The sequence below is a fragment of the Terrapene carolina genome, unplaced genomic scaffold (assembly GCF_002925995.2).
Source record: "Terrapene carolina triunguis isolate 2854851 unplaced genomic scaffold, T_m_triunguis-2.0 Scaffold210, whole genome shotgun sequence".
NCBI lineage: Eukaryota > Metazoa > Chordata > Testudines > Emydidae > Terrapene > Terrapene triunguis.
Window position 1 is genome coordinate 33,245,665 of NW_020664561.1, and position 27,497 is coordinate 33,273,161.

The 27,497-nt window shown below is 39.9% G+C and overlaps 1 protein-coding gene across 1 annotated transcript in view; it reads left to right on the forward strand.

The window, feature by feature from the left end:
- The window catches only part of LOC113407210 (dihydropyrimidine dehydrogenase [NADP(+)]), a 602,627-nt gene that overhangs the window by 475,198 nt on the left and 99,932 nt on the right, over nucleotides 1-27,497 (forward strand). Inside the window, exons 17-18 of the mRNA XM_026655393.2 lie at nucleotides 5,751-5,871; nucleotides 8,832-8,951. Coding sequence (XP_026511178.1) covers nucleotides 5,751-5,871; nucleotides 8,832-8,951 — 241 coding nt within the window. The remainder of the gene's footprint in view (nucleotides 1-5,750; nucleotides 5,872-8,831; nucleotides 8,952-27,497) is intronic.

The following is a 27,497-nucleotide window of genomic DNA, read 5'->3' on the forward strand; positions in this document are numbered from 1 at the left end:
ACTCCTGATTACTCTTTCCTTACTCAGGCAAGCCTCTGTTGTTTTAATGTGAGTTTATATGAGCATGATCTTTAAATGGTATTGTCTTTGTGTGAGTAAGAAAGGTGATTTTTTTTTAAATTGAGAATAGCCATGTTATACAGGAGGTTGTATTAACAGGAGTGTCACATGTAAGACACCTGAGGTAATTATTCTGCTCTCCCCTGTGCTGGTGAGGCCCCAGTTGGAGTATTGTATCCAGTTTTGGGCACCATACTTTAAGAAAGATGTGAACAAATTGGAGAGAGTTCAGAGGAGAGCAACAAATATGATAAGAATTCTAGGAAACATGACCTATGAGGAAAGATTGAAAGAATAAGGCCTGTTTAGTCTAAAGAAGAGAAGGCTGAGAGGGGATATAAGTCTTCAAATATAAAGTGCACATTTTCAAAATCTCCTTCTAAATTTGAGGCTGTAATTTTCTGCATGCAGAAAAGTATTTTGTCACCTAACTCCTATTGATTTCCCTGGGTTTTAGGCACCTAACTGCCTTTTTAGGAGCTAGGCCTTAGGCACTTTAGAAAATTTTACCCAACATTCATAAATAACTACATGTATAACTGTGAGTACCATCACTCCTGCATTCGGTTAAGCTCCCCCTTTGCTGTCTCTTTTGACAGCTGTGGCTGGTGGAGATGTTGACTGAATTCTCTCTGTCAAATTTCCTGAGAAATGAGGAAATATTTTACTCAGACTATAAGGAGAGGGTTATTTGTCTCCCATCCTGGGAAATTTTCCCCCTAATTTGACAGGCTTTAAATAAATTGTTTGTTTTAATTAAGTTTGAAATGGGACAAGTGCATAAACTAAAAAGCCCCTTGCTAGGATAAGAGGATACAATAAGATTAGCTGTGGAATTCACAAATGATGTCTCTTTTTCTGTAGTGATTAATTGCAACTCTGTAATTAGGTACTATGAAATTTAGGCGGATTCCGTTTTATGAAGGTAATTTTGGACATCCCAGAGGTGGGAGGAGAAGCGATTACTTTTTTGTATATCACATGGAACAGAGGAATAGTAATCTGAAAAGCAGAGCTTGGATACTGGAAAGAGACCCTGAAGACATCAATTTGCAAAGCTTTAAAGTGAACCCCTTTGCTTTTCGTATGAAATGTTGGAAGCAAGGGCAAGAGAGTGAATCATCAAACACAGATACCATGAAACTTTAAAATGGTAATTCTTAAAATCCCAGTCTTCTAAAGGCTAGATCCTAACCCTGGTTTATCTGAAGGGAAGAAGTGTGGTAGCCACATACATTATGTGAACTGGCTACACACTGGACCAACAAATCCTGTCGGCTTGGTGCACAGTGGAAGAGAGATCAAAGAAAACCCAGATCTTCTCTGTGAGCAGCTGTCTTGGAGCTGCTTGAATGAAGGGGGAGTCTAGGGAAATGAGTATGCCTCCATCTCCCAAGTTTCCCTATATGGATCCTAATCCTGTCTCCCCCCACCCAACAAAGGTATGGGAGTTACTGCAGTACCCCCTATTCACCTCTAACAGGCACAACAAAGCAAGGCCAAAAACAGAGTCTCTTTATTGTGTGGTGCTTAGTGGAAGTCACTAGAAGAGAGGGAGTGTCTTAGATGTGATGGGCCCACTCTGAGCTTCCTTGCTGACACTCTCCATGGTAGATTGTTGAGTTTTGTAGAGTTAGGTGAATAAATTTCTAAAATTAAAATGTAATGGCCCAGTCTTGCAAGCACTCCATCCGTGGAGCTCTGAAGGGGGGAGAGGGGTCCTGGTTATATTAAGTCTCACTTTCGCTAGCTCCATCTTGCTGTTTCCCTATGTTGCACTATACAAGCCATTCTTCCTTGTCCTAAAGGTATCCACACTACTTAGTGAAACTTATTTACTATCCAGATTGAGGGAGTTATATGCATTATTTTTTATAAATATCACATGCACCTTAGTTTACCTGTGTGATATTATCCCGCCTGGCTGCATAAAGTTACATCAAAGGAGGCAGCAAGTGATAGAAATGAAGAAATGGCAAAGATAAGTACTATTATAGAGAATGCCTTTGTGAGGGAACAATGGGGAAGCTATTAGTTGGGGAATACTCCTGGCCTGGCTCCAACTAGGCTGGCAAAGTTTACTCTTCCTAGGCCAAACGAAGGAATATAGGAGATGCCAAATCTTAAATATGCTAAGCCTAGGGAAGAAGAGAGGGTTGAGTGGGCTGTCAGCAGCTGCCCTGAAGGGAAACAATGAGGAGGGAAAGAATTCAGAGTGCAAGTCTGTTTCTCTCAACCTAGAGATGGAGATAACGGGGCTGAATGGAATTTACAAAGCCCACAAGGAAAGATTAAGATTTAGATGAGGGGAAATATGCATACAAACCTTTATTGTTTTTACCCTATGCTCTGAGTGCTATTGACTTTTGGGGTGAATAGATAATGCTGTGGTTTTTGAAGGAGCTGGTTTTCAGTCACTTTAATCAGCCACTGTCACCAAGTCCTCCTGGAGGAGAAGTGTTAACAGGTGCCAAGCACAGTTGGTCCTGTTGTGCATCAGGGTTGGTAAGTGGGGGCTGCGGCCCAGAGACCCAGTCCTGGAGTGGTAGGACTGTGTGGTTCAAACTGAGAAGGCTGAAGATAGCAAAACCTGTGTAATACGCAGCTCGTCCTGTAACCATGATAAGTGCTAATTCCAAAACCAGCTTAACTTGTCCGTAATAAGAATAATATAAGGAGAAGGGACACAATGAAATTGAAAGACAAAATGTAAAACTGTTAAAAGGACTTTTATTTTTTTTTACAAACTGCAGGATTAACCTGTAAAACTCATTGCCATAATATATCCTTAATGGAAGAGCTTTGTGGTATTCAAAAAAGAATTAGAGATTAATATAGATGATATTGACAGACTTTAAAATGTTTTTATCTTACCTAATGTAACTAACACCTTGCACTACAGGGCATAAGACAGCTTGTAATTGATAAGAGTTGGGAAGAAAGGTCCTCATAAGCAGATCTCCTATATGGTGTCTTGAATCTTTCTCTGAAGCATCTGCAATTGCCCGTTATCAGAGACAGGATTATGCATTTAGATGAATCACTGGCATGATCCAGTGTGGCAGTTTCTGTATTTCTAAATAAGTATGCATTACTGAGTAACCACATTCAGGATTTTGGCTGGCAGAAGAGTCACACTCTGCAATTTCTGTAACTGCAGTGGCCCAAATCCTTCAGTCCTTACCCTGTCTTTATACAGGCAAAACTGCTTCCATTAAAGTAATTAAGGACTGAGTGAAGACTGTAGTTTGGTCCATTTTATGTAATTGTAATTAGGCAAGATTAGCTAATGTACTGTATTGAACAGTACAGTTTCTTTCTGAAATTCCTGGGAAATTTTCTGTTGTGGCTTCTAGTTTTCTGACAAATATCGTCTCATTTTAAAATGGCAAATGTATATGAATTGTCTTCCAGATGTTCCCAAAATGCATTTGTCTGGCTGTAAGAAGAACCTGTGATCATAAAATATTTTTTCTTTTGATCCTATTCCTGTTACTCAAGCCACATCTCCTCCACTCCCTTGATTAAACATCCTTACTGTGAGAACTACCACTATATCTCCACTTTGTTCCTCTTCTTTTCCCATCTTTCTTTCTCTTATTTCTTCCTCTTCTCTGTTTTCTATGACTCCTCTTTTCTCCCATCTGTATTTCCTTCCCTGAAGTAACTCTCAGTTCCTGGTCTTCATGGGCTTTGCTGCTACCCCCTTCCATTTTCCATTAATAAAATTATTAATGCTAACACCAAAGTGTCATTACTGGAATTTAGGTTCAACATCCTCACGCCATACCAAGGGATGGGGAGTATACAGAACTAATGTTTCAAGCTATCAGCAGACTCAGAAAGACAAGAGGGTATCAATTTACGCACAGTTCATTTGGAAGGCTATCTTTACAACAACAGGTTTTTTTTAATGAAAATTTTGATTCTGGAATCTGAGTATTTGATGCATTTTAGTGGCATTTATTAATCAGGCCATGTAGGGTGGATGTTTGATGCTGCAGGTCTAATAGTAATAATTCAAATTCCAACCTCTAAATCTAGACATTGGGGTAGCATGTAACTATTCTTATTTTGCACCTTATGAAAAGCCCGGGTTAACTAAAAGAAGGTGACATGAATATTTATTACAAAAAACACACTAGCAAATTTTAATGGCTAGGATGAGGATGAGGTAAACATGGATGTAACAATCTGTTCAAGGTGAATTAAAAGGACTGATATACATTTAAAAGCTTAAGTGTGTTGGAGTGAGACAGTACTTTTATGGTAGCATGGCAAGCGCTAATAGGCCATGATTATGAGTTATATAGTGCAAACATCTTTTACATTATTGTCAGAATGTCGATGGGAAAGAATTAACATCATCCTTCTAGAGGTTCTCTTTCTTTACTGGGCCCAAGGAAATTTATAACTGAGAAATGAAACTCACAAAGATGCAACTGCTTTCATAATCCAATGCAGCTGTTATAAATATTGCATGAAAGTTGCATGTACAGGGTAAATCACCGTTTTTATTAGTTGGAATTTGCAGAGCTAAGTCTCATGATTTTTCTGTTCATGAAAAGTCATTGTATGCTGTGTAGATGCGCTGTATATATTGTTTTAATGTTTATATTTAATTGTTCAAGGTCAAATGAAAAAAGCAATGGCAAATTTTTCCTATGCAGGAGGCCAAGATTTGTTAAACTGGCATCTTCAAAATCAACTGAACTTTATAATGTAGCCTCGTCTTAAGCACATCATATTTTCATAGCAATGACAATGTTGGATATCTGTTGCAATTAATATCCAAATGAGAAGCATCTTTTTATGTATGGCAGATTTCAGGATCTGTGCCGAAGATAAAGAATTAGTGTATGTAAACAATAGCCAGGGTTGCAATTAAACTATCCACAGGTAACAAGTTTATACTGCATCTTGTAATAGCACCTTTTAGTTTTTCTGAAAACATTTTAACACACCTGAATCAGATTAGCAAAGTCAATAATGAGTTCCAAATTTTAGGGTAACTTATTAAAAAGCATTATCAGTAAGTGTCAGGGGGAAAAGCTTGTACTAAATGTTATATTTAAAAATGAAACACCCACCTGCACTTATTGCATAGGCCAGAATCAAAGAACACTAGTGCCACTGAAATGAGCCTGGCAAGCATAAGAAGCCAAAGCATGAAGATTTCTATTTCTAGCTTTAAAAGAAAAGATTCTGATTTTTCATTAAACTTTTTGCCATCCTGATCTATATTCTGAGTTAATGGAGTGTGTAGAAATCTGAAATGCATAAGGGCAGGAAGGTTCAGGATGGTGTTATTTCATAGAACAGTGATTATTTACATGGAATGAGACACAATATAGCAAAAAGATAATTTTTATAATAATGGGTTAAATAAATTCCTTGTTGCCTGAAGTTTTATTTTATCCCATTGGCAAGTGAACATTCTATGGTATCTTTGTCTCTTGGTAAAGATTTCTTTTTCTTTGTTTTATGTGATCTAACTCCTTTGTAATGGATTTTCAGTTCACTTCTACTGTGTTAACCTAAGTTAACTAATGAGACAAGATGCAATTGTGAAGTTGCAAAAAACCACAGTACAGCAGATTGTCAGAAAGTTTTGCTATTGCATATCTATACGTTTAAATCATACTACTTTTATTAAATATGTCCTATATTTATCTTCCCTATTTGAACAGAATCCAGAGCTAGTCCGAAACATCTGTCGCTGGGTTAGACAAGCTGTTCAGATTCCTTTCTTTGCAAAGCTGACCCCAAATGTCACTGATATTGTGAATATTGCAGTGGCTGCCCAGGAAGGTAACAAACTCAAATGCATGTACTATACAATTATATTGATTTGCAGCTTTATTGCTCAAAGCAGTAACAAATATTAATAAAAGCTAGTATGAAACAGATTGTTTAAAATATTTAGAGTAAGCATAGTGCTTGCTATTAAAGGTTGTCTATACAATTTTGCTCTATTATGTTTATTAACATATAAAGTGAATACTGTAAACATCTATCTATCTAGAAAGAGCAGTTGGTGATATAGATATAGAGATATAAAATCATGATTTTATATATATAATATGGCCAAAATTTATTTACCATGATGTAGCATTTTGGAGTAAGACCAAATTTTATGGGGGTTTTATATCCATTTTTTCAGTTTTCAGAATGCTACATCCTGGTAAATACTATTTGTCCAAACAGATAACAGACTCAGTCAGTTAGGCTCACTTAATAGTTTCACTGCATTTCTCTTTATGTAACCGTAATTTCTTCATTGAGTTCTGGTCCCTATGTGTATTCCACACATGGGTGTGTGCATGCATGCCATGCACCCAAGTCCAGAATTTCTAGCAAGCAGTGTCCTTTGGCCTGCATTTACGCAGTAACCATGCTTCAAATCGAGGTCATAAGAGGCAGTGCAAACCAATACCTCTCTAGTTCCTTCTTACTGCCACATGGTCTGAGTCAGAATCCCTGCGTCCATGGGTTTTTCCAGCTTTTACTATTATTACTCTGCAAATAAATTTGTAAATAGCTTATAGTTCATATTAGCATAGTTAGAGTTCTTAGTATAATTAGTATAGATAGTGTTTGTTCTAAGAGTCTGGGATGTGCCTGGAGTCCCAAGGTTCAAGAACTGTGTCTCCTCCCTCTGCTCCTTTTCTGTGAATGACAAGCACCAACATTGTCTCTACTGTCTGGGGAGATGAATATTGCTGCAAAGTGCAGCATATGTCACTCTTTTCCATTGTAAACTCATGAGCGTAGATTAAGAAAATACCTTATGGAGAAGGCTCTGAGGCCTCACTGTGTTTCGAGCCAGGGAGATCCCCCTGTACATCCACATTTCCAAAGACCTCCAGATACCATTGGAGGAGGTTCAGGACGTCCAACATTGGCTCTTAGATATTCTGCAGCCTATAAGTCAGAGCAAGGTGGTGCTCCTGTTTAACAAGGCTATTGTAAGGTCTGGCACACCTCAGCCTCATGTGCCAATATGCCTAAGAGGGCCAACAGGCACTATTTCATCTCCATCAAAGATGCTGAATTTCTCTTCTCCCACCTAGCATCCAACTCCCTGGTGGTACATGCAGCCAGCGGAGAGCAAAGTTACAGGATCCAAAGGCAACTCCAGCTGATAAGGCCTTAAAGAGGTGGGGCCTTTTAGGGAGCAAGATCTTTTTTTTTATGAGCTTACAGTTCCATATCACTGACTATCAAGTCTTGTAGGAACATCTCAACTAGAACCTGCTACCTAACTACAAGGAAACATGGACTCATAGTAGGCAGCCAGGCAGCCGTCTCAAAAGTCTTCAGGTATCCCACTCATTTAGGATAACCTTCAGTTTTCAAAGATCTCAGGTCTTTCCATTAGCTCACTGTAGGGCCATCTCATGGTAAACCCATATACTGTTTTTCACAAGAAAAAAGTCTTTCTTCGATTGCATCCTAAATTCCTATTCGATGTTATTTCAGGATTTCATGTCAACTAAGCTGTTCACTTACCCATTTTCTTCTGAAACCCCATGCCTTTGTTAAGGGGAAGAAGCTCCATTCTCTCCGCATCAGACACACCTTATTAATTTATCTGCGGAAGACCAAATCTCTCAGAAAGTTTCCTAGTCTATTTCTCACCATAGCAGAGAGGTTTTGAGGACAAGCTGTATCCTCACAGAGGATCTCCAAATGGATTTCTGGGTGCATCATCATGTGCTACAATTAGCTCAGATCCCTCCACCTGGCAGAGTAAAGGCACATTCCACCAGAGCATAATCTGCCTCTATAGCATCACTGCAGGAATTACCATTGCTGGACATATGCAGGGCGGCTACCTGGAGTTCCATTCAGACTTTCACTAAACATTAGGTGCTAGTTCAAGCTTCCACCACGGATGCAGCTGTGGGAACTGCAGTACTTCAAGCATCTTTTTCGCCAGCATCCTCACACCCCCCTCAAATCTGAATACAGCTTGTCTATCGCTCATATGTGGAATACAGATAGGGACCAGCACCCAAAGAAGAAATGGAGTTTACTTACCTGTAACTAGAAGTTCTTCAAATTGTGTGGTCCATATCTGTATTCCACTACCTGCCCTCCATCCCCTCTGCTTCAAATCCTTCTGGATTTGCGGTAAGAGGAGAAACTATAGGGGCACTGGCCCATGTTTCCTCTTATGCCCTTAATCTAGAGCATGAGATGAATTACTGCGCATGTCTGGGCCAACAAACACTGCTTGTTAGAAGTTCCAGACTCGGGCACATGGACCACATATCTCTAAGAAAATCCAGTTACAGGTGAGTAACCTCCATATTCACAATGTGTAATAAGAGTAAGGTCCAGATCCACTAGCACAATATGGTCCATTAGCCAGTATAACCAATCATGAGAATGCAGGGGGATCTCCAGAGCTGTAGAGCTAGTGTGGCAAATCCTATGTCTCACCCAGCGAAAGGAGCATGGCCAAGGACAAGAGAGATCGGTCTTAGGAGCCCCTATGCTCAGCTGCCATATCAGCCCCTTAGGGCCCTTGCAACTGATGCAAGTTTCCTTCAGGCTGGTCTTACTTTTTCTAGGGGACTAGCTAGCCAACCCAGGATTGGTTTTTTAAAGCCCCCTTTCATACCTCCTCCTGATTTGCACTGTGCTCTTTGGCCTCAGAGCCTCTGGGTCTAAATATCTAACAACTTTACTGTTTCTATATTTATTTTCCTCTGTTGTACTTGTACAGGATGTTTAACAAAAAGTGAATGTTATTTCTTTCACAGGTGGTGCAGATGGTGTTACAGCCATGAACACTGTGTCAGGACTGATGGGACTAAACGCAGACTGCACACCTTGGCCTGCAGTTGGTAGAGAAAAGAAGACCACGTATGGTGGCGTGTCTGGTAAGTGATGTCTTTTTGATCCATAATGCTTCCTTGGAGGCTGACAAAACATCGGGAGGTCCTTGTAGTGGGCTAGAATATCATGTCTGCAGTAGTGCTGAGTTCTTAAAGCTCACTGATGGTCAATGTTTCTAATAGTCATGACAGATGGAACAGATTGAGTGTGAAGACTCTTCTGTTGCCCTTTCCTTAATGGTAAAACACTGCAACAGAACACTGTGATAGGGTCACTAGAGAAGGAGGAAAATCTCTTCTCTTGTGACCCACAGTTTTCCTAGAATTTTTCATTCTGTCACAATTGTCAGGCCACATGTTAGACAGAGGCTAATGAAAGGGCATTGTAAGGGGAAAATATAAACATTCCAAGTGCAGTATGTGTATTGTAGGCTGAACCTTTCTCCTACCACACTGAAATCCACGTACGATAAATCCTTTTATTTTCTTTCCACCATGATAAAAACAATGTATCACCTTTAGTAAATAGATGCATATTATATATCCTTTTTCTTTGTAATATTTATACTTGTATATATGGTATTTCAGTGTGATGATTCAGGATATGATTTTAAAACCAGCAACAAAAAGTTTTATACTCTAATTCATTGCCTATCCTCACTAATGTATTAATCTGTTGACCCTGTGCATGCTGTCACTGTGACAAAGTCCTGCAAAGACAATGCTGTGAGCTTCTTGACTGTACTGGTATGAAGATTAGTTTCCATGGTGATAGAGAAAGTGGTAAATATACATAACATAATAGCATCCCACTGTTCAAGTAAAGCACCACTGAATTGGTCCAAAAAAATTATTTGGAGTAAATTGGACAGACAAAAAATGCTTTATTTTATGTAGTTATGTTATACTTCAAGAACATAGAGGGGCAAATACAATGGGTTGGGATTTTTTAATTGACTTTAATGTGTACAAATCATATACAGTGGTAAATTGCCTGTTGCCTTGGATAACTAAATAACATCCAGAAGTTTTTAAGGGCACCTCTATACTACAGTGCAAGGATAAAAAAAATCTGCTTATTGTATAATGATTATTTCATAGTGACTGTCAAACAAGGCATTAAAATATTATTGATATGCAGAATGGAGGATGCAGAGAGAGAGAGAGCAGTTACACAGTGTTAGGGTTGTAGTACTCACTAGGCTTTCTGTCAGCCCATTTCAATTTTTCCAGACTGCCATGTTGACAGCAAAAGAAAAAAGGAGGTCACAGTGGGTGCTGTGCATTAAAAATTAATAAAATAACTATTACAGTAGTATTTTATATAACTAACACTATTCCCATTTTCTCATTTAAGCTGCAATTTCTGAATATTCCTTCCTACCATAAGTCAATCTAATAAAACCATAAAATTACAGCATTATGAAAAGTGTGTCCTTTGTGTCACAAATTTAAAACATGTATATTGTGTAAATTATAGCAGCAGCTGAATGCTCAGCTGTACCTAAGAGTTTCCTCAGCATTTCTATATTTTCTTGATTTATAATTCTGCTATAAAAATTCACTTTTGGTATCATAACAGATCCCAGCCTGGGAGAGGTTTGGGTTTTTAGTTTAAAAACATACATATAAAAAGGGTGTTTTTTTTCATTTCTCAAGCTATACATATATCAAAAGAAATAGAAGATGGTGGTTTGGGATGCAATCTTACACTCATAACACCAACCTGAGTGTCTTTAAAAAAAAAAGGAAAGGGGAAAAAAGCACCCAGCCCATTGAGTTTGGGTATATTTTGAGAGTGCATTTCTGTAGACAATTAAATAAATTGGACTATAAATAACATCACTAAGGTCCCAATCCTCCAACTCACTGTATGCAGGAATGCCATAGAGCTCCAATAAAGTCAAGCGTGCTATGTACAGACATAGTGATACATCTGTGAATTGCAGGACTATGGCCTAATAATGTACAAATGTATAAAAGTGCAAAAATAATTCAGAAGAGAGCTAGCCAACTGTCTTAATAGGAACATAAAGAACAGAGGGAGTATGTCTAGTTGTTAGATCAAGAAACTAGGAGGCAGAAGTCTTGGGTTCTATTCCTAGCAGCTTCACCAAGGTCCTGTTGTGTGTGTCCCTAAACCAGACACTTGACCTTTCCAAGCTTTAGTTTCCCTGTCTGTTAAATGGAGATAAGAGCATTTACATGCCTATAGGCTTGCTTTATATTATTTTCTTTTACATTCTATGCAGCCGTATAGATTTTTGTTGCTCTTTCAAAAGTAGAAAAAACCATCAGATCATCTTTTTGGGCTAAAATTTATCTTTGATGTAAGTCAAAGGTAGTGGTGAATATGGCCCATTTTCTGTACAAGATTTACAAAAGCAAAATACTTGAGTGGCTACTGTCTTTTTAAAAGATCCCCATTGTACTGGAATGTACACACTAGTTGTGGAGAAGCTGTCTGGATCATAGATATTAGAGATGGAAAGGTCCTACCTTGTGGTCATCTAGATCATCTCCCTGCCAATACATGCTTGTTCCCTGCAATAGATTATGTGGTGCTTTGTTTCATCTAGTTTGAAATGGACTTGTGGTACTTCTTATCAAGGGTTTCCCCTCAGGAGGGATGTACAGTGTAAGGTAATATGTCCAGTTGCTGTGTTTTCTATGCTAGCACTGAAGTTGTCCTAAGGGTGGGCAGCATTCCATTCTCTGCTATTTTACTATTCTTGTATTACTGAATGAAATACATTATTCTAATAGAATTAGCTCCAAATAATACATTTACAAGTTTAATAAAAACCTACATTACAGAGTGAATGGTAAAGTCTGTCAATGCCCTTATCCAGATGTGGCCTGACTTTTCCACTTCAAGCCTTTCCCAAGAAATGGACTTCCTATATAGAGGATTATGGATGTGCCCTCACCATGGTATAAACTACAGAAACTTCTTTTATGAACTGTTCCCATTTGGCTATCTCTCCCTTTCTCTGCTTTGTACAGAAGTGACTGCATCTGGAAGGGCTGTAATTACCCACCCTTTCATGGGAAAGATCTCATTTGAAAGAAGTTATATTTTTAAATTCCTATTAAAGAATTAGGGTGTGGAAAATATTTTCCTTTGATTTATTTAAAAGGAATAAAAAGGCCAATCAAAACAGCTGTTTAGAGAATTCACTGCCTGGAATTACAGGGTAGTCTCAGAGATGTGCTTCTGTCATCTTTTTAAATCTCTTTCCAGAGACAGCAGTTTAATAATGTTCTTCTGAAAGTACAATTCAAATTGGAGTTGTTATATTCAGTGTTAACTTCCCAGATGCTGAATGGGAAAATAGATTCCTGTTTTAAGTGTTATTTAACCTGTTTTAAATTGCTGAACATCAATAAGCATTGTTGTTTCTCTCATTGTACTGTATTGTTGATGTGATTACTTTGACACTGGAAACTACTCCTTGGCGGTCAAATCCTAAACCCAGCTCACAGATGAAATAGAGTAACTGGGCTGTATGCTGGAGAGGTCTATGGAGTTCAAGAGGAAAGAATCCTTCCCCCACAGGTTGCAGTGAAGCACCATTGCTGCTATGCACCCACAACACAGCTCTAAGGCCACAGTATACCCATAGTCTCCTGTGCCACCTCTTTAGGGAGGGAATAATATTATATTCATCCTAGGGTTGCCAGGCATCTGGTTTTTGACTGGAAGCGCCCAGTTGAAAAGGGATCCAGGCGACTCCGGTCAGCACCACTGACCAGGTCGTTAAAAGTCCAGTTGGTGGCGCAGTGGGGCTAAGGCAGGCTCCCTGCCTACTCTGGCTTCACGGGGCTCCTGGAAGCAGCCGGCATTTCCCTCTGGCTCCTAGGCAGAGGCGCGGCCACAGGGGCTCCGTGCGCAGCCCCCGCCCCAAGCGCCAGCTGCGCAGCTCCCATTGGCTGGGAGCCGTGGCCAATGAGAGCTGTGGGGGCAGCACCTGTGGATGAGGGCAGTGCGCAGAGCCACTTGGCTGCGCCTCCGCCTAGGAGCTGGACCTTCCGGCCGCTTCTGGGAGCTGCCTAAGGTAAGCGCCACCCGGACTCTGCACCCTAACTCCCTGCCCCAGGTTGGAACTCCCTCTTGCACCCAAACTCCCTCCCAAGGCCTGCACCCCTCACCCCTTCCCACACCCCAACCTCCTGCCCCAGCCATGAGCCCCCTCCCACACTCAAACTCCCTCCCAGAACCTGCAACCCCACACACTCCGAACTCCTCAGCCCCATCCCCACACCAGAGCCTGCCCCCCCCAGCCAGAACCTGCACTCTAACCCCCTCTCCCAGACCAGAGCCCCCCGCAGAAATGAATCCCTCATTTCTGGCCCCACCCCAGAGCCCTCACCCCCTCCTGTACCCCAACCCACTGCCTAGCCTGGGGAAAATGAGCAAGGATGGGGGAGAGTGAGCGACTGAGGGACGGGGGATGGAGTGAGCGGAGGTGGGTGCCTCGGAATAGGGGTGGGGCATGGATGTTCGGCGGGGACTTGGGAAAAGGCAGCGTGGGGCGGGGCAGGGATGTTCGGTTTTCTGCAATTGGAAAGTTGGCAACCCTAATTCATCCACTTCCTTAAATGAGATCCCAGTAGCTGTCCACTCCCTCACATAGTGCAACTGTATGGGTCAGAGCCTCCCATTTGGTTTCTCCTAACTATTAAGGGAACAATACTGAGATCTGAAACTACTCACATGCATTAAGCTGATCATGTGTGCTTGCAGGACTACAGTTTGCTTTTATAAGACATTCAATAAGCATTTTACTATTAGTACTTCCTGTATATGTGCAATATTAAATATTTTTTTTAAAGTTAATTCTCATTACATGTATTTGCACAAGAAATAGTTATGTCTGGCTCTGAGAGAGATGTTACAGTCTACTATGTAAATAGTAAATAATTTGAAAATTGTGTGTTTTATAGGTACTAGAGGTGTTAGGTGTTTTTCCTTTTAAACTTAACTTTAAACAGAAAAAAAATCTGAAATTTTGCCATAAGTTTTCACATGGTATTTACATATTCCAGATGTGTTTTATTTTTATAAAAATACAGAGTACCTGTTATAGGCAAAATGGAATGGGTTAAGAATTAACTTTTGAGTTCTCTGGCTTCCTGTCTCTTCCCCTCCCCCACCCCCCATGCCAGATCCTTAACAATAAATTTGTAACACCATGTGCTGGACTTCAGCAAAATACTTCTGTTAAAAGTAGTTAAAAAGCTAAATCCCTACACAATGTGCTAAATATGTTCCCCTTAATGTTACTGTGATAAACATTCTGGCAGTGTTCTACAGTAATGCCGTGAACCCATTTTACAATAGTGATATTGCCATTACTATAGAACACTGTAGTATTTTTATAAGGTTACTGTAATGTTGTTTTATGTAACTATAATATAGTGTACTAAAATGTATGTTTGTGTGTGTCAGTATAAGGGAGAATGACAAAGTTATAGCTTTGTTGAACCTTTACAGTACATTTTTTCTCATAAGAACTGTGGCTGACATCAGGAAATCTTGGAAGGAACATATCTATAGTAGGTTCAGTTAGCAGATGTGAGAACATATAATTGTTACAATTCAGTATTGATACTTAATTTTAGTTACCTTTCAAGTAATTTAGTGGACCTGTCTCTTTTTATGAAAATCACTGTGATACACCAATTGTGTCTTTTAACAGGGTGTTACATATTCTATGAAATAATTGGCATTATTAATAGGAACATATATTCTAATCTATTTAAATGTATAAATTCAATTGAAGGGGAGAAAGTTGTATGTATAATAAGTGCTGTTTTTTATTTTAAGTCAATGACACACCATTAAAAGAAAATCTGAAAAAAATAAGAGCTTTCACTTTCATAATCACATCTTTCTCAGTGACTGCATGGTGGTGATTTTGATCAATAGACATTAATGGAAATCTCTCTATCATTGGAAATCAATAATATATGTATATACACTTATGTTAGCATAAATATACATTGAGAAACATGTTAAAGAGTATATATTAAAATGTATTTAGAGAACAGTGTAGAACAGGAGTACAGAATAAATATATATTAGAGCTTTAATTTGGGGTTATTATTTCTGTTAAGTGTAGCTCAGCCATTAAAGACTCATTTACATATATTATGTACAGATTCACAAAGAATTCTCTTTTTTCTGTTATGTCTTTGCTGCAGCCTGATTTCTCTCAGTGTACTGCCGTCACTGGTCTGTTGCAAAAGAGATCAGAGCCCTAATAATAGATTTTTGACAGTGAGCTCGCCTGCTACCTGCCCTACACAAATCCTCACTGTTCATGTTTGCTTCATGGCAACAAAGCAGACAGAAGGAAAATGCCAAGTGCTGAGTTTGAGGTACAGACCTGCCGTAGCTTGACATTTCAGCAGAATAGCAGTTTATGAGATGCATAATTTTTCATCTGGGATTCAGCTGCCATTTTCATAGAAGCTTGCAGCTCATCGACTGACTGGAACGAGGGCAAAGGTTTACAACGTAGATCAAGGTCTACATCCTTTCCATAGCCATTTTAAAAATAAGTATTATTCTGCAGATAAGGTCACATAACTGAGCATCTTTTTCTTTCCACTTTTAATATTTTCTAGTATACTTACAGAAACTGAAAGATTTAATAAATATAACACATTTTTTTAAAACTAATTAAATTTATCCATTGAAGAACTAAACTAATCATCTATTAAGAGTGAAGCACAGGTCTTTGGATAAAGCATTTAAATATGGCAATATTTCTTCCTTCTGTTGGTTTCAAAGAGTTCATGCCAAACTTGAAATTAATAAAAAAATCTTTACTCTAAAAGCAAAGTTAGTTTGGCTTATATCATTGGAAAAAATGCGGTGAGTTTCAGCAGCAGTTCACCATGTCACAGTCTCATATAGAACAATGGTACAGTACACTGGATTAATTAAAGAAGCCTTACAGAGAACTGATTTCTCAGTATGTCAAGATTTCAGTTTTATGTTAAATATTTTCTAAAGGCCAGACCCTTAAATCTCAGGGGCTGTACCAAGCAGTGAGCTGTGAATTTAACCATAGGCTAACTGCTAATGATAAGGAAAAGAGTCCAAGTTGAGGCAGCTGTAATACAGTCATTGGATTAGGCTATCAATCACTCAGTTCCCTGAGGAACAGGCAAAGAAGACAAAACAGTGAAAAGGGAAATTAGGAGAAGAGGGCATGACTAGAATGAGATTCTTCACCAAATTTATCTGTTAGTTGGTTTGAATCCCCCAACTATCACACAGAAACGTCCAGTGTTGTTTTCAGATTAAAAGCAATGTATTTTTCCAAACCCCTAGAAAACTATCCAATCAGCATTAACTATTGCTATTCTTTTCAGGATAGTTTTTTAAAGTTGCAGCAAACAACAGTAGTTGGTCATACACTGCCGTTTTAATAACACATGATTAGATTAATGTGTATGTTACTGTTGTTGAACACCATGTAGTTTTCATTGTTTACATCAAAATTTATATAAAATGTCTCCAGTGAAAATATTTCATTTTCAAATGATTTTTTTAAATGAACGGTTATCCATTGAGGTACCACGTTATATTGATTATGGTAGTATCCCCTACTAGAGGTGAAGACTAGCGTTAAAGAGTCATTTGGCTGAAATGATACATTTTATTCAGACACTTTCATATATGGTATGAAAAGAGAATGACTATGAACTACTCTATCCAGCAATGCAGTGCAATAATGCATTTAGTTTTAATCTGGGTCAAAATGGCATCAATGAAATGGGAGTTAATGCATACAGTTAAAATAGTGGAATACGTTGCACCAGGTTTCCTCATAAAACAGAATGTAGCATTTGATGTGATTAGCATAGACAGTTATAACATTTTACACTCTGCAGTTAGCAAGAACAATTTATGGATATAACTAGTCTATTGAAGAAAATTATTATCATTTTATTATTATTAGATGTTTTCATGCCTTGTGAACCATGAGGCAACCCAGTGTTTCCACCTCCATCTGTCTAGTGCCACATTTCTTGCTCCATTGAAGTCTGCTTCCATGAGAGCGACATCTTTCTTAATGGTTTTCTGATATATCATCTGTTGTCCTCCTCTTTTCAGTCTTCCACAAAGTACTATCCAATATAGAGGGCTTGTCTAGGAAAATATAATTTTTTTATATCTATACCACATGCCCAAAGCACATCAGCTTCTTTTTCTATAGTCTGTTGGCCAGTCTTTTGTAATAGCATTTGCCAAGTTTCAGAAGCAGAGAACAATGTGGGCATCACAATGACATTGTATAACTTTATCCTGGTTCTTGCGTGAATCTCCTTATCTTTCCAAATATTTGCCAGTCTTGTCTGTTGAAGTAAAGGGAGGTGAAAATGAATGGATAAAGAAAATATGATTGGGTTTATTTTTTTTTCAAAACTGCTTATAGTGGTTAATAGACATGAATGTACAAGATATGTGAACTTTGTTGTCAGCTATGTATGAAACGAATTCTACTCCCAGTACCAGGAACAGGATTGGGACTATTGCTATTGGTTATGGCAGCAGGGTTAACATTCTGAGAAAGCACAGCAGATCCAGTGGAGAATTAACCTCTCTCTTACATTTTTGATTATGAGGCACTTTTAATTTTAAACAAGCACATGCAAAAAATCCTTCAAAATATTTTGGATCAATTCTTTTACTAGTAAAAATGCTGAAAGCTATCTGTAGGTAGGGTCTGAATGAGCTCGCTAGTGATGAGCTGGGGGAGAAGACTTCAGGAACTGATTGTTTGCATAGACACACCCACTCTGCCTAGGTGTGCAGCATGATGGAGCTGCCTTGCCCAAATGATCGCTTTTGGTTGGTGTTGGATTGCAAATCACTTTGTTATTAGGTGCAGGGGTAATAAAGTGTTGTGTACATCAAGGGGAGCAGAGCTATGCTTGGCATGCCCTGATTGAGGGGTTCATCTTCAACTGAACTGTGCTTGCAAAGCAGGGTGTATGGGTGTCAAAGCCCAGTGGAGATGAGGGAGGGTGGGGACAGGTGTTTCTATCTGGTGGTGTGGGCTCTGCCTCAGGGCCCTAAACCATTTGACTCTCCCCTTCTCCACTGTGTAATGACAGAGCTGATTAAGACTTAATTGAGAGTCTTTTGTTGTGGCTCACTAGAGCTGAAATCATTAATAACTAGGTCTAAGCATTAGGCCTTCTATGGAATAGTGTCTCTGGTAAAAGAGACTGCCCAACCTGCATTAGCAGTGAGGCTCCCCCACTAACAGCTCATAGACTCATAGACTCATAGACTTTAAGGTCAGAAGGGACCAATATGGTCATCTAGTCTGACCTCCCGCATGATGCAGGCCACAAAAGCTAACCCCCCCACTTTCCCTTAACTCTGCTGTTGAAGTCTCCAGATTGTGATCTAAAGACTTCAAGTTGCAGAGAATCTTCCAGCTTGCGACCCCTGCCCTATGCTGCGGAGGAAGGCGAAAAACCTCCAGGGCTACTGCCAATCTACCCTGGAGGAAAATTCCTTCCCGACCCCAAATATGGCGATCAGCAGAACCCCGAGCATACAGGCAAGATTCTCTAGCCAGACCCTAATTTTACCAGCGATGGCCGTTATTGCCTAATTGATTAAAATCACGTTATCCCATCAAACCATTCCCTCCATAAACTTATCTAGCCTAATCTTGAAGCCAGAGAGGTCTTTCGCCCCCACCGTTTCCCTCGGAAGGCTGTTCCAAAATTTCACCCCTCTGACGGTTAGAAACCTTCGTCTAATTTCAAGCCTAAATTTCCCCACGGCCAGTTTATATCCATTCGTTCTCGTGTCCACATTAGTACTGAGCTGAAATAATTCCTCTCCCTCCCTGGTATTTATCCCTTTGATATATTTAAAGAGAGCAATCATATCCCCCCTCAGCCTTCTTTTGGTTAGGCTAAACAAACCAAGCTCCTCGAGTCTCCTTTCATAGGAAAGGTTTTCCATTCCTCGGATCATCCTAGTGGCCCTTCTCTGTACCCGTTCCAGTTTGAGTTCATCCTTTTTAAACATAGGAGACCAGAACTGCACACAGTACTCCAAGTGAGGTCTCACCAGCGCCTTGTATAACGGAAGCAGCACCTCCCTGTCCCTACTAGAAATACCTCGCCTTATGCATCCCAAGATCGCATTAGCTTTTTTCACAGCCACGTCGCATTGCCTACTCATAGTCATCCTGCGATCAACCAGGACTCCGAGGTCCTTCTCCTCCTCCGTCACTTCTAACCTATGCGTCCCTAGCTTATAACTGAAATTCTTGTTAGTCATCCCTAAGTGCATCACCTTACACTTCTCACTATTAAATCTCATCCTATTATTATTACTCCAATTTACAAGGTCATCCAAGTCTCCCTGCAGAATATCCCGATCCTTCTCCGAGTTGGCAATACCTCCCAACTTTGTGTCATCCGCAAACTTTATCAGCCCACTTCTACATTCGGTTCCGAGGTCAGTAATGAATAGATTAAATAAAATCGGAATAAAATAAAATAAAATAAAAAGCTGAAATCACTGAGAGCTGTGTTAAGCGATGGGACCTCAAGACATCCCTGTAGAGATGGCAATGGCGGAATGAATGATGATGGAGCAGCCGGCAGTGGAATGAATGAAGGCGGAGTGGCTAACGACAGAGCAGCCAATGGCAGAGTGAATGATGGTTGAGTGGCCAGTGGCGGAATGGCCGGTGGTGTAGTGAATGATGGTGGAGCAGCCGGTGATGAAGTGAACGACCACTGAGCTTCTGTGAAGTGGCCAGAGTGAGAATGAGTGACCATGGAGTGGTGGCAGTGGGTAGTGATGCAGAGTAAACGACACAGCAGCAGCAGCTGAAGAGTTGCTTGATGCCGCCTGCCCATGGTGGGAGGTGAACTCATGCAAACGCACCTCTGAAGGACAACTGTGAGTCACGTGCAGTGAAGGAAGTGGGACTAGCATGTTAAAAGGACATTTGTTGTTGGACTTTCACACCACAAGGTGAGAGACTGAGCAAAAGAACACTGCCCAATATACTCGGGGGCGGGGGGGTTGCTAATGGTCATGTGTTTTCAAGCCATGCTTGTGGTGTTTTCCCCATTTAATGCCAGGTTCCTTTCCTCTTTTATTAAAAGTTTTCTTTTCCATACAGAGATTCTGTGCCTGTGAGAGGGGAAGTATTGCCTCTTAGTGGCACCGAAGGGTCATGTGTAATTTTTCCAGATTACTGGTTGGGAGCTCGAGCCAGTTCAGTGTTGCACTGTCAAAAGGAACCCCTAGTTATTGAACCCAGCCCTTGTTGCTGCCGACTCCACCTGGCAGGAAGGTTACAAATCAAATAAAACTTCTATTGCAGTTCACTTTTGAGGCCATCCTACATGTCATAGCTGTTTTAAGTGTCTTATGCACAATTATTATTTTTGGAAAATCACTTGATATTTACCGGTAAGTATTTTTCCATTCACTCTAATATGGCAGTGAACGTAAAATATACAAAATTTCAAATAGTAAAAAGCTTTGGTAAAGCCTGTTGCAAAGTTTTTGTTTTGCACCAAGTCTCAGCACCTCATAAGATACATAGTATGTATATGCCAGTCTTCAGGCCAAATCTTTCACACCTTACTCCCCCTGGTATCCCACTTAAGTCAATGGGAATTGTGTCCAAATACATAGTGAGGACTGGAGGATTTAGATTGAATACAGACTGGTCAGATTGCCTGGGGCAACAGTGAGGGAGAAAAATAAAGGAGGAGGCGTGAAGGACTGCTGTGCAATTGGAGAATCGGGGGGTTAGCCTCTATGGGGTGGATTTTCACTACTGGGAAGTGGGCCTAAGCTTTGGGGACAGGGAGCAGTTAAACAGATGCACAGTATGTGTAGGCAGTTGGAAGTGAGGTACATTGCATTTGGAAGTAAGGAGGAGTCACTCTTGCAGATTCAAAAAAAAAAAACAAAAAAAACCCAGCCATGCAGATATTTCAATGCAGGAGGATCCAAGCTTTTGGTACAAGAGCAAGGACTGCTTATGAATCAGTATGTGTAAGTGGCTGGGACTGGTGTGTCAGTGCTATGATGTGGTGACCCAGATGAGCATTTTGGGTGGTCGTTTCAGCTTAATCAGGTGGCCAGCAAGTATTCGCTGTCCATGTACTGTTGCAAGCCTTTGTCAGGTGATGATGAAACCATGCTAGGAGACAGGGTTTGAGAATTCACTGAGCCTTGATGTAAGAAGGAGAGGGAGGAGCTGGCCCAGGAGATAGGTCTAGGTGTGGTTGAATTCAGATGTAGATATTACAAGATCCTTTGCTGCTGACTTTATCAGACCTGCAGGTGACCTTGCTGCTGGCTTTGAGTTCCACATGAAACCTTGTGGTAGAATTAATGAGAATGGTTTATTGTCTCCCATAGAGCTTATACACTTTACTTGTTGTTCACAGCACAAATGTTTTCTAACTTTAGCTCCAACAAGGTCAAGGATGTGGCAGAGTTTGTAAACAACTCTGGTGTACAGCTGTGCTAGCAGATTTAAAAACTCTGAGTGCTGACCTGCTGCGGGTCAATTAGATCCCAGTCTTTTCCAGGGCATTACTTAATTTTTAATACTGATTTCTAGTATTTCATTGAATATCATATGTTTGTTTTGATCACCTTTGTATTCAGAGTAATAATCTCTTTTCATCAGAAAGATCTACAGCAAGTGCTTACATTTCTTCAAAGAAAACCATTTAAAGGACATTCTCTGATAGAGATACTTTAGGATGGAGTTAAGATTGTAAGTTGTATCTGTTACTTTGGCAAAAAAAGGAACAACAACACATGCACCACATACGTTCAGTAAGTGAAGAACTGAAAAATGAAGAAGATCCAGGAAAGTCAGAGTTAAGGATAAAGAATTAGGCATTTTATAATTCAGAGGTGCATCTTCTCCTTCTTTCCCATCCACTCTGACTCACAGACAGCAGCTGCACTTCTGAGAGATGTGGGAAGCTGGGCCACCAGATACTGTCTTTTCTCTCCATTGTCACTGTTGAGAATGTATCCCATCGTCTTCTGTAACCAATGTCAGCTGCTCAGCTGGCTCCTCCACTGATTGAGGATGAATTAACAACACAGTGGTGAAACCGGCTCATCTGCAGGCAGCTAGACAGCTGTGCTAGCTCTAGCAGTTTAGGCACTGAGTCAGCTTGTGCTCCCTTCCTTGGGTTCCTGCATGCAAACCAGGGCCCAGGAATTTCACAGTTAAAAAAAAAATCCTCCAACAAACCCAGCATTGGGGATTTATGATGGGGATTGTGAATCATGTATGTATTCTAGGAAAAACCATCTGGACAAACTTTTGACTGTAGCTTGGCAGATTATGGATTTTTCAGTTCACTGGCAATTCTAAAAAATTGAGAGAAAAATCTCTCTTCGGGTTGAGAAAACAACTGAAAACAAATGTAAAAAAGGTTGGCTAAGTGAAAAGTTTTCTTAAAAAGGTCATTTTGGGGTTGAATAAAACATTTTGTTTGACCCAGAATAAAATGTTCTTTTTTATTTTAAGAATTTTGTAACTTTTAACCAGTATTACAGGAAATTTTGAGACAAAAAGTAATTTTGAATCAAAAGATTGAAGTCTCATTTCAAAAAGTCAAAATGAAATATAAATTGAAATATTTCTTTTTTTTTAAAAGTTGTTTTGTTGTCACCTGAAAACATTTGATTAAATCAACACCAACACCAGTGTTGCTAAATCTGCATTTTTCACTTCAGTAAATGTTTTGGTGAAAATTTTTTGCTGAACTCTACTTTCAAAGTGAGGCTTCATTTTACATCTTTTCACTGAAAAGGGTGAGAGGCTGTAATGGGATGTGTAAACTCCATACAGGTGAACAAAAGATTCACAGGAATCTGAGAGCTCAGTTAGTCCACCTTGTGTCAGACCTAATTTGTTATAAGACACAGCTGGGGAACAGTTGGGTCTTCTTCATTAAGGAAGGAAGGGAAAGGTACAGGGGAAGGTCTAGGACAGGGCCCCAGAATAGAGACACCCAAGAAAAAAAGAGTGAGAGTTCCCTCACTCCCAGACAGAAACTGTAGGGAGGCGGTAGGAGAGGAGCTAGCCGCGATGGTAGGCCCTGAGCAAAGGGCAAGACTCCAAGGAAATACCCCTGTGTGTTTGTGTCTTCAACAGGAATAGGGAGCTGGGGAAACCAAGCAGGATTGAAAACTCAGCCTCGTATGGGCAATGGTTGTTGGAGCTAGGTTTGGTTTGGGGTTTTCTACATTCTATTGGGAGATTCTGGAGGCGAAGCCTGGGAAACTGAGAGGAGAGTGGGACTGCAGAAGAGCCTAGGATGGGTAGAAGACATTGTGTGGATGACTAGAGTTGTATGGGACTTTGGAAAGGGTGAGACTGAATGTGCCCTGGCTGGAGAGCTGAGTTCGAAGAAGGAGCCAGGGCGAGAACAGCTGTCAGCAAGGGGCATCAAAGAAAAGGAGCCTGCTACCCAACACCCACCAACATGAGGGTGCACCAGCGAGTGAGCAAGTTCTACAGAGGCTTAGTAAAAAAAGAAAGAGTGTGTTGAGATTTTTGGAGGGGTATAAAGTTGACTACTTGGGGGTAAGTGTTTCTGTTATCCCCCTCCATCCCAGCACTCTTGTGAATCACCTTTGTAATTTCCCGAGCCTTAGTTAGCTCTGATTTGTTGTGATTTCACCCTAGTGATCACATTTTTATTTGGCTAAATCCTGTGAGCATTCTGTGTTTTTTAATATCCTACTTGAATAGTGAGCAAATCCTAACACTGCAAGCATAAAATAGAGAAGGGGAAAGATAGGCAGATTTGTTCTATGAGAGTTATTTGGATTTGTATTTCATTGCACGTTACCTCATCTCCGATGAGTTATCACCAAACGTGTTTACTACAGTATTTCACAACCACAGGGACTTTTTTTTTTGGCCTTGCAAGTTTTCAAATAAATGCAACCAATATATAATAGTCAACCAAGCCATCTGCATTTTAATATGTGTATATTCTTGCAAGAAACAGTATTGTACAAAATGAGCTGCATAAGCATCCTCTTAAAAGCAATAAATACATACAAAAATCCTACAGGAAAACTACTGTAGTAATTCTGTTTGCCAGTTAATCACCCATTTGCAATATCTATATTCCCAGATAATTGCCGGAGTCTTTCCGATTAACATACACTGTATAAAGCTCATTGTTAAAAGACCTGGCTTTAAATCCACAAGGGAGCTGACAGTTAAGGATTAAACCACCATTATTGAGTCACAGAGGGAGCAGATGAACAACATTAAGGTTGGTGCCCTGTTGTAACTAGATACTTCAGAGTTTGAGTCATGCTCCCAAGTGACTGTGGTATGTACAGAAGGCAAATGTGGAAAGGTGTCTGAAGAAGGTGTGTTTAGTGTCAAGAGATCAGGAAATACAATTACTTGGTTTCTACAGTACCATACCAATCTCAGCAAAGTTGAGATATTCTACGGATGCAGTGGAGCTTTTTGCCACCTAACAAACCCAAAAGGGAGATTACCAAAAGGAGAGGCAGCCTTAACTTACATTTGACAATCATATGCATTGGTGAAAACACAACATGATGTTCAGTTGTGAACAGCCATGCCTACGTGCTTCAAGGTCCTGTAGACCTCACTGACTGGATTGGGAAAAAAATGGCTGATTATCAGTCCATGATCCGTTTGTGGTGAGCTTAGGGTGACCGATTTTATAGGGACAGTCCTGATATTTGGGGCTTTGTCTTTTATAGGTGCCTATTACCCCATCCCCTGTCCTGATTTTTCACACTTGCTGTCTGATCACCCTAGGTGAGCTCATCCCAGCAACTCTCATGCCTAAATATTGACTGCCACCCTTAGCTATAGCTGCCACATCAGATGCATGACTGTTGATTCTGCCAGCCCTGGCAATATGTCCACTGATTTGTGGACAGTTGCCCAGTGCTATGCTGCCTGTATTTTAACAAGGGGTACTCCTTTTGCAGCCTTTGAGAAACTTTGAGTGTCAGGAGTGTACATTCTTGGGGAAAGATATTGTGGAATCTGCATAGTTGCTTTCTCTATTAAACTAAATGGCTTCCTCAAAACCTACCAAAGAGGTGATTTTGAAAGTGGGAATACGAAGAGACCATGTTCACTGGTGGTTATTCTAGGCTGCTGCTTTGCACTTCTGAGAGTATGCTGTGCAGCAGCATGCTTATTGATTTGCCTAGTAGTTTTATGTGTCTAAGAAAGTCATCAGGGAGGGTGTCTTCCCCCTTTTCTTCTCCCCCATCTCCCTGAGAAGCTTGTGAAAACCTCTGGAAGTCCTCAGTGGGTCACATCAGTGGGACTCCTCTCTGACAAATCACAAGAGGTCTGTCAGGTGGGGAAGGCATGGAAGCACTAGTGCTTTCCCACTGCTTTCACCTTCTGCATTGCTGAGCTGCTCCTGGGTGCCACTTTCCCCACCAGGACACCTTTGCTCTTGGCAGATCCTCCAAGTCTGCTCCCAGCTGCCCCAACAGAGATTGGTGACATTTTCTTGGTGTTTGGGGAGCCTTACATGCAGGAGTCCTAAAGGAAAAAGTGACATGCTGAAAATCTGATGTATTGGCAAACAGAGCTTTGGCATGCAGGTCTCCTCATAGGCTGATAGGCATGAAACTTGATCATTTTAGAAAATTTGGGGGGCTTATTTGACTCATCTGCATTACAAACTTTTTCTGAAGGCATCAAAGCAGCCGATTCTAACTTTGCCTGTTTTCTAATCTCATGTCAGAGAGAAAAAAGTCAAAGTGGAATTTACATGCCTGATGTAAAAATATCTTGCAATAGGTTCATGTAAAATAGCTGATATTTTTCTATATTTTAGTAAACTCTAATAAGAGCATTTGCAATCCCTTAATGCTATTTCTCATATTCTTGTTACAGTAGGTGTATGGAAAACACGTTTCCTGGTTTTAAAAGCTCAAAACAAATTTCAGCAGTTTAATCTCAGTGTTAGAAAAAGGATCACAGCAGCTGCTGTAGTATTTTGTATTTAAGCTAGTTTTCGTAAAGACTCGTGACATGCTCCCTGGGAGCTAAATATTGACAGGCATGCTCTGGCAAGCAAGATCTAGCTTGCTGAATTAACAGAGCTCAAGTCTCTACGTTGACACTGTAACCCAAGTCTGAAAACTATTATCCTACTCCATTTATTTTGGTTTTATAGGTGATACTGCCACTTGAATTAGGGATTTCCAATGTATTTTACATGCTGTAACCATGAATTAATTTGATTTGAGAATAAAATACTTTCAAGGCTGCTTGTATACTGAGGGTAGATAACATCTTTAGTATCCATACAGTATGTGAAATGGCAAATGGTGCCATAAAACACGCATGATTTCAAACTTCCCAACATAAAAAGTAACTATTAAAAGTAAAAGGGCTTATAGATATTATTCATCTTTTGTACAATTATAACAACCACATCCCAAACTATCAATCCCTGAAAGGCAGGGGTCAAAAGCTAAGCTTAGACATAAATTCATTACAGGATATAATTAAGAAGATTAATTTGTATTATGTAGCTAAAATACCACAAATGGTTATTTTTTTCTAATTGTAAATGCATCCTGTTTATAAAGCTTACTGTTTACTTGTTAAATTTCTGAGTAAAGAATTTAAGCCTCTTTGGGCTCCTAAGAAATTTGGCGGATAAACTTAATTGATTACCAGATGTATTGTGCAACATATGGTATTGTACAGCCTTTGTGCGTGTTTCATAGTATTTTCTTAAATTACCAGTATTTGTTTTGATTCCAAAAATGCATTTGTCTAGGCTCTGTGGTGTATTGGATTTAAATGCTGACTTTACTATGCTGGACAGATTTGTTAGAATTTTGCATTAAACATTTATATTTTTGTGAGTTTTCCTCATTGAACATTCCATACAAAATATGTAAATGATAGTTCATACAAATGTTGCCTGTTATAAAAGTTTCTTTAGTAATAATAATCAAAATTCCTTCTCAATACTGTATGTCCAACAAGAAAAAGGAAGCAACTTTTGCTTTTGTCCAAAGATATTTTCCTTAGGCTAAAACAAAGAAGTGCTTTCAGTATGAAGGTCTTTCCTTTTAGACTGACAGACAGAAAGAAACGGAAAGTGTCCATGAGTGAGCACAGTACTGCTCCGATTCTTCAAGTTGTTGTGCACAAGAAGACTCCTATATTTGTGTGAACCCCACTGACTTCACTGGGTTGCGAGTGGACATAAGCATCCCTTCATGAGGATCAGTTTACAGGATCGGACCCTTAGTGTGTAATTTACTTGGTAGCAGTAGCCACCTGAGCTAGCTCACCAGGAGTGTCCTGCTGGCATGTGAAGCGGATCGTTGTGCTCTTAAAGCACATTGAATACAAAATAGCTATAAGTGCCACAAAGTAGAGTTGGACTTGACTCCTGAACTGAACCATCAGATCAGAGAACACTCACAAATTTGGGAGCAGAAAGGTTGCAATCCAAACCCAGGTTCAGATCAGGATCTGATTTTTCTATGTATCTTTATAA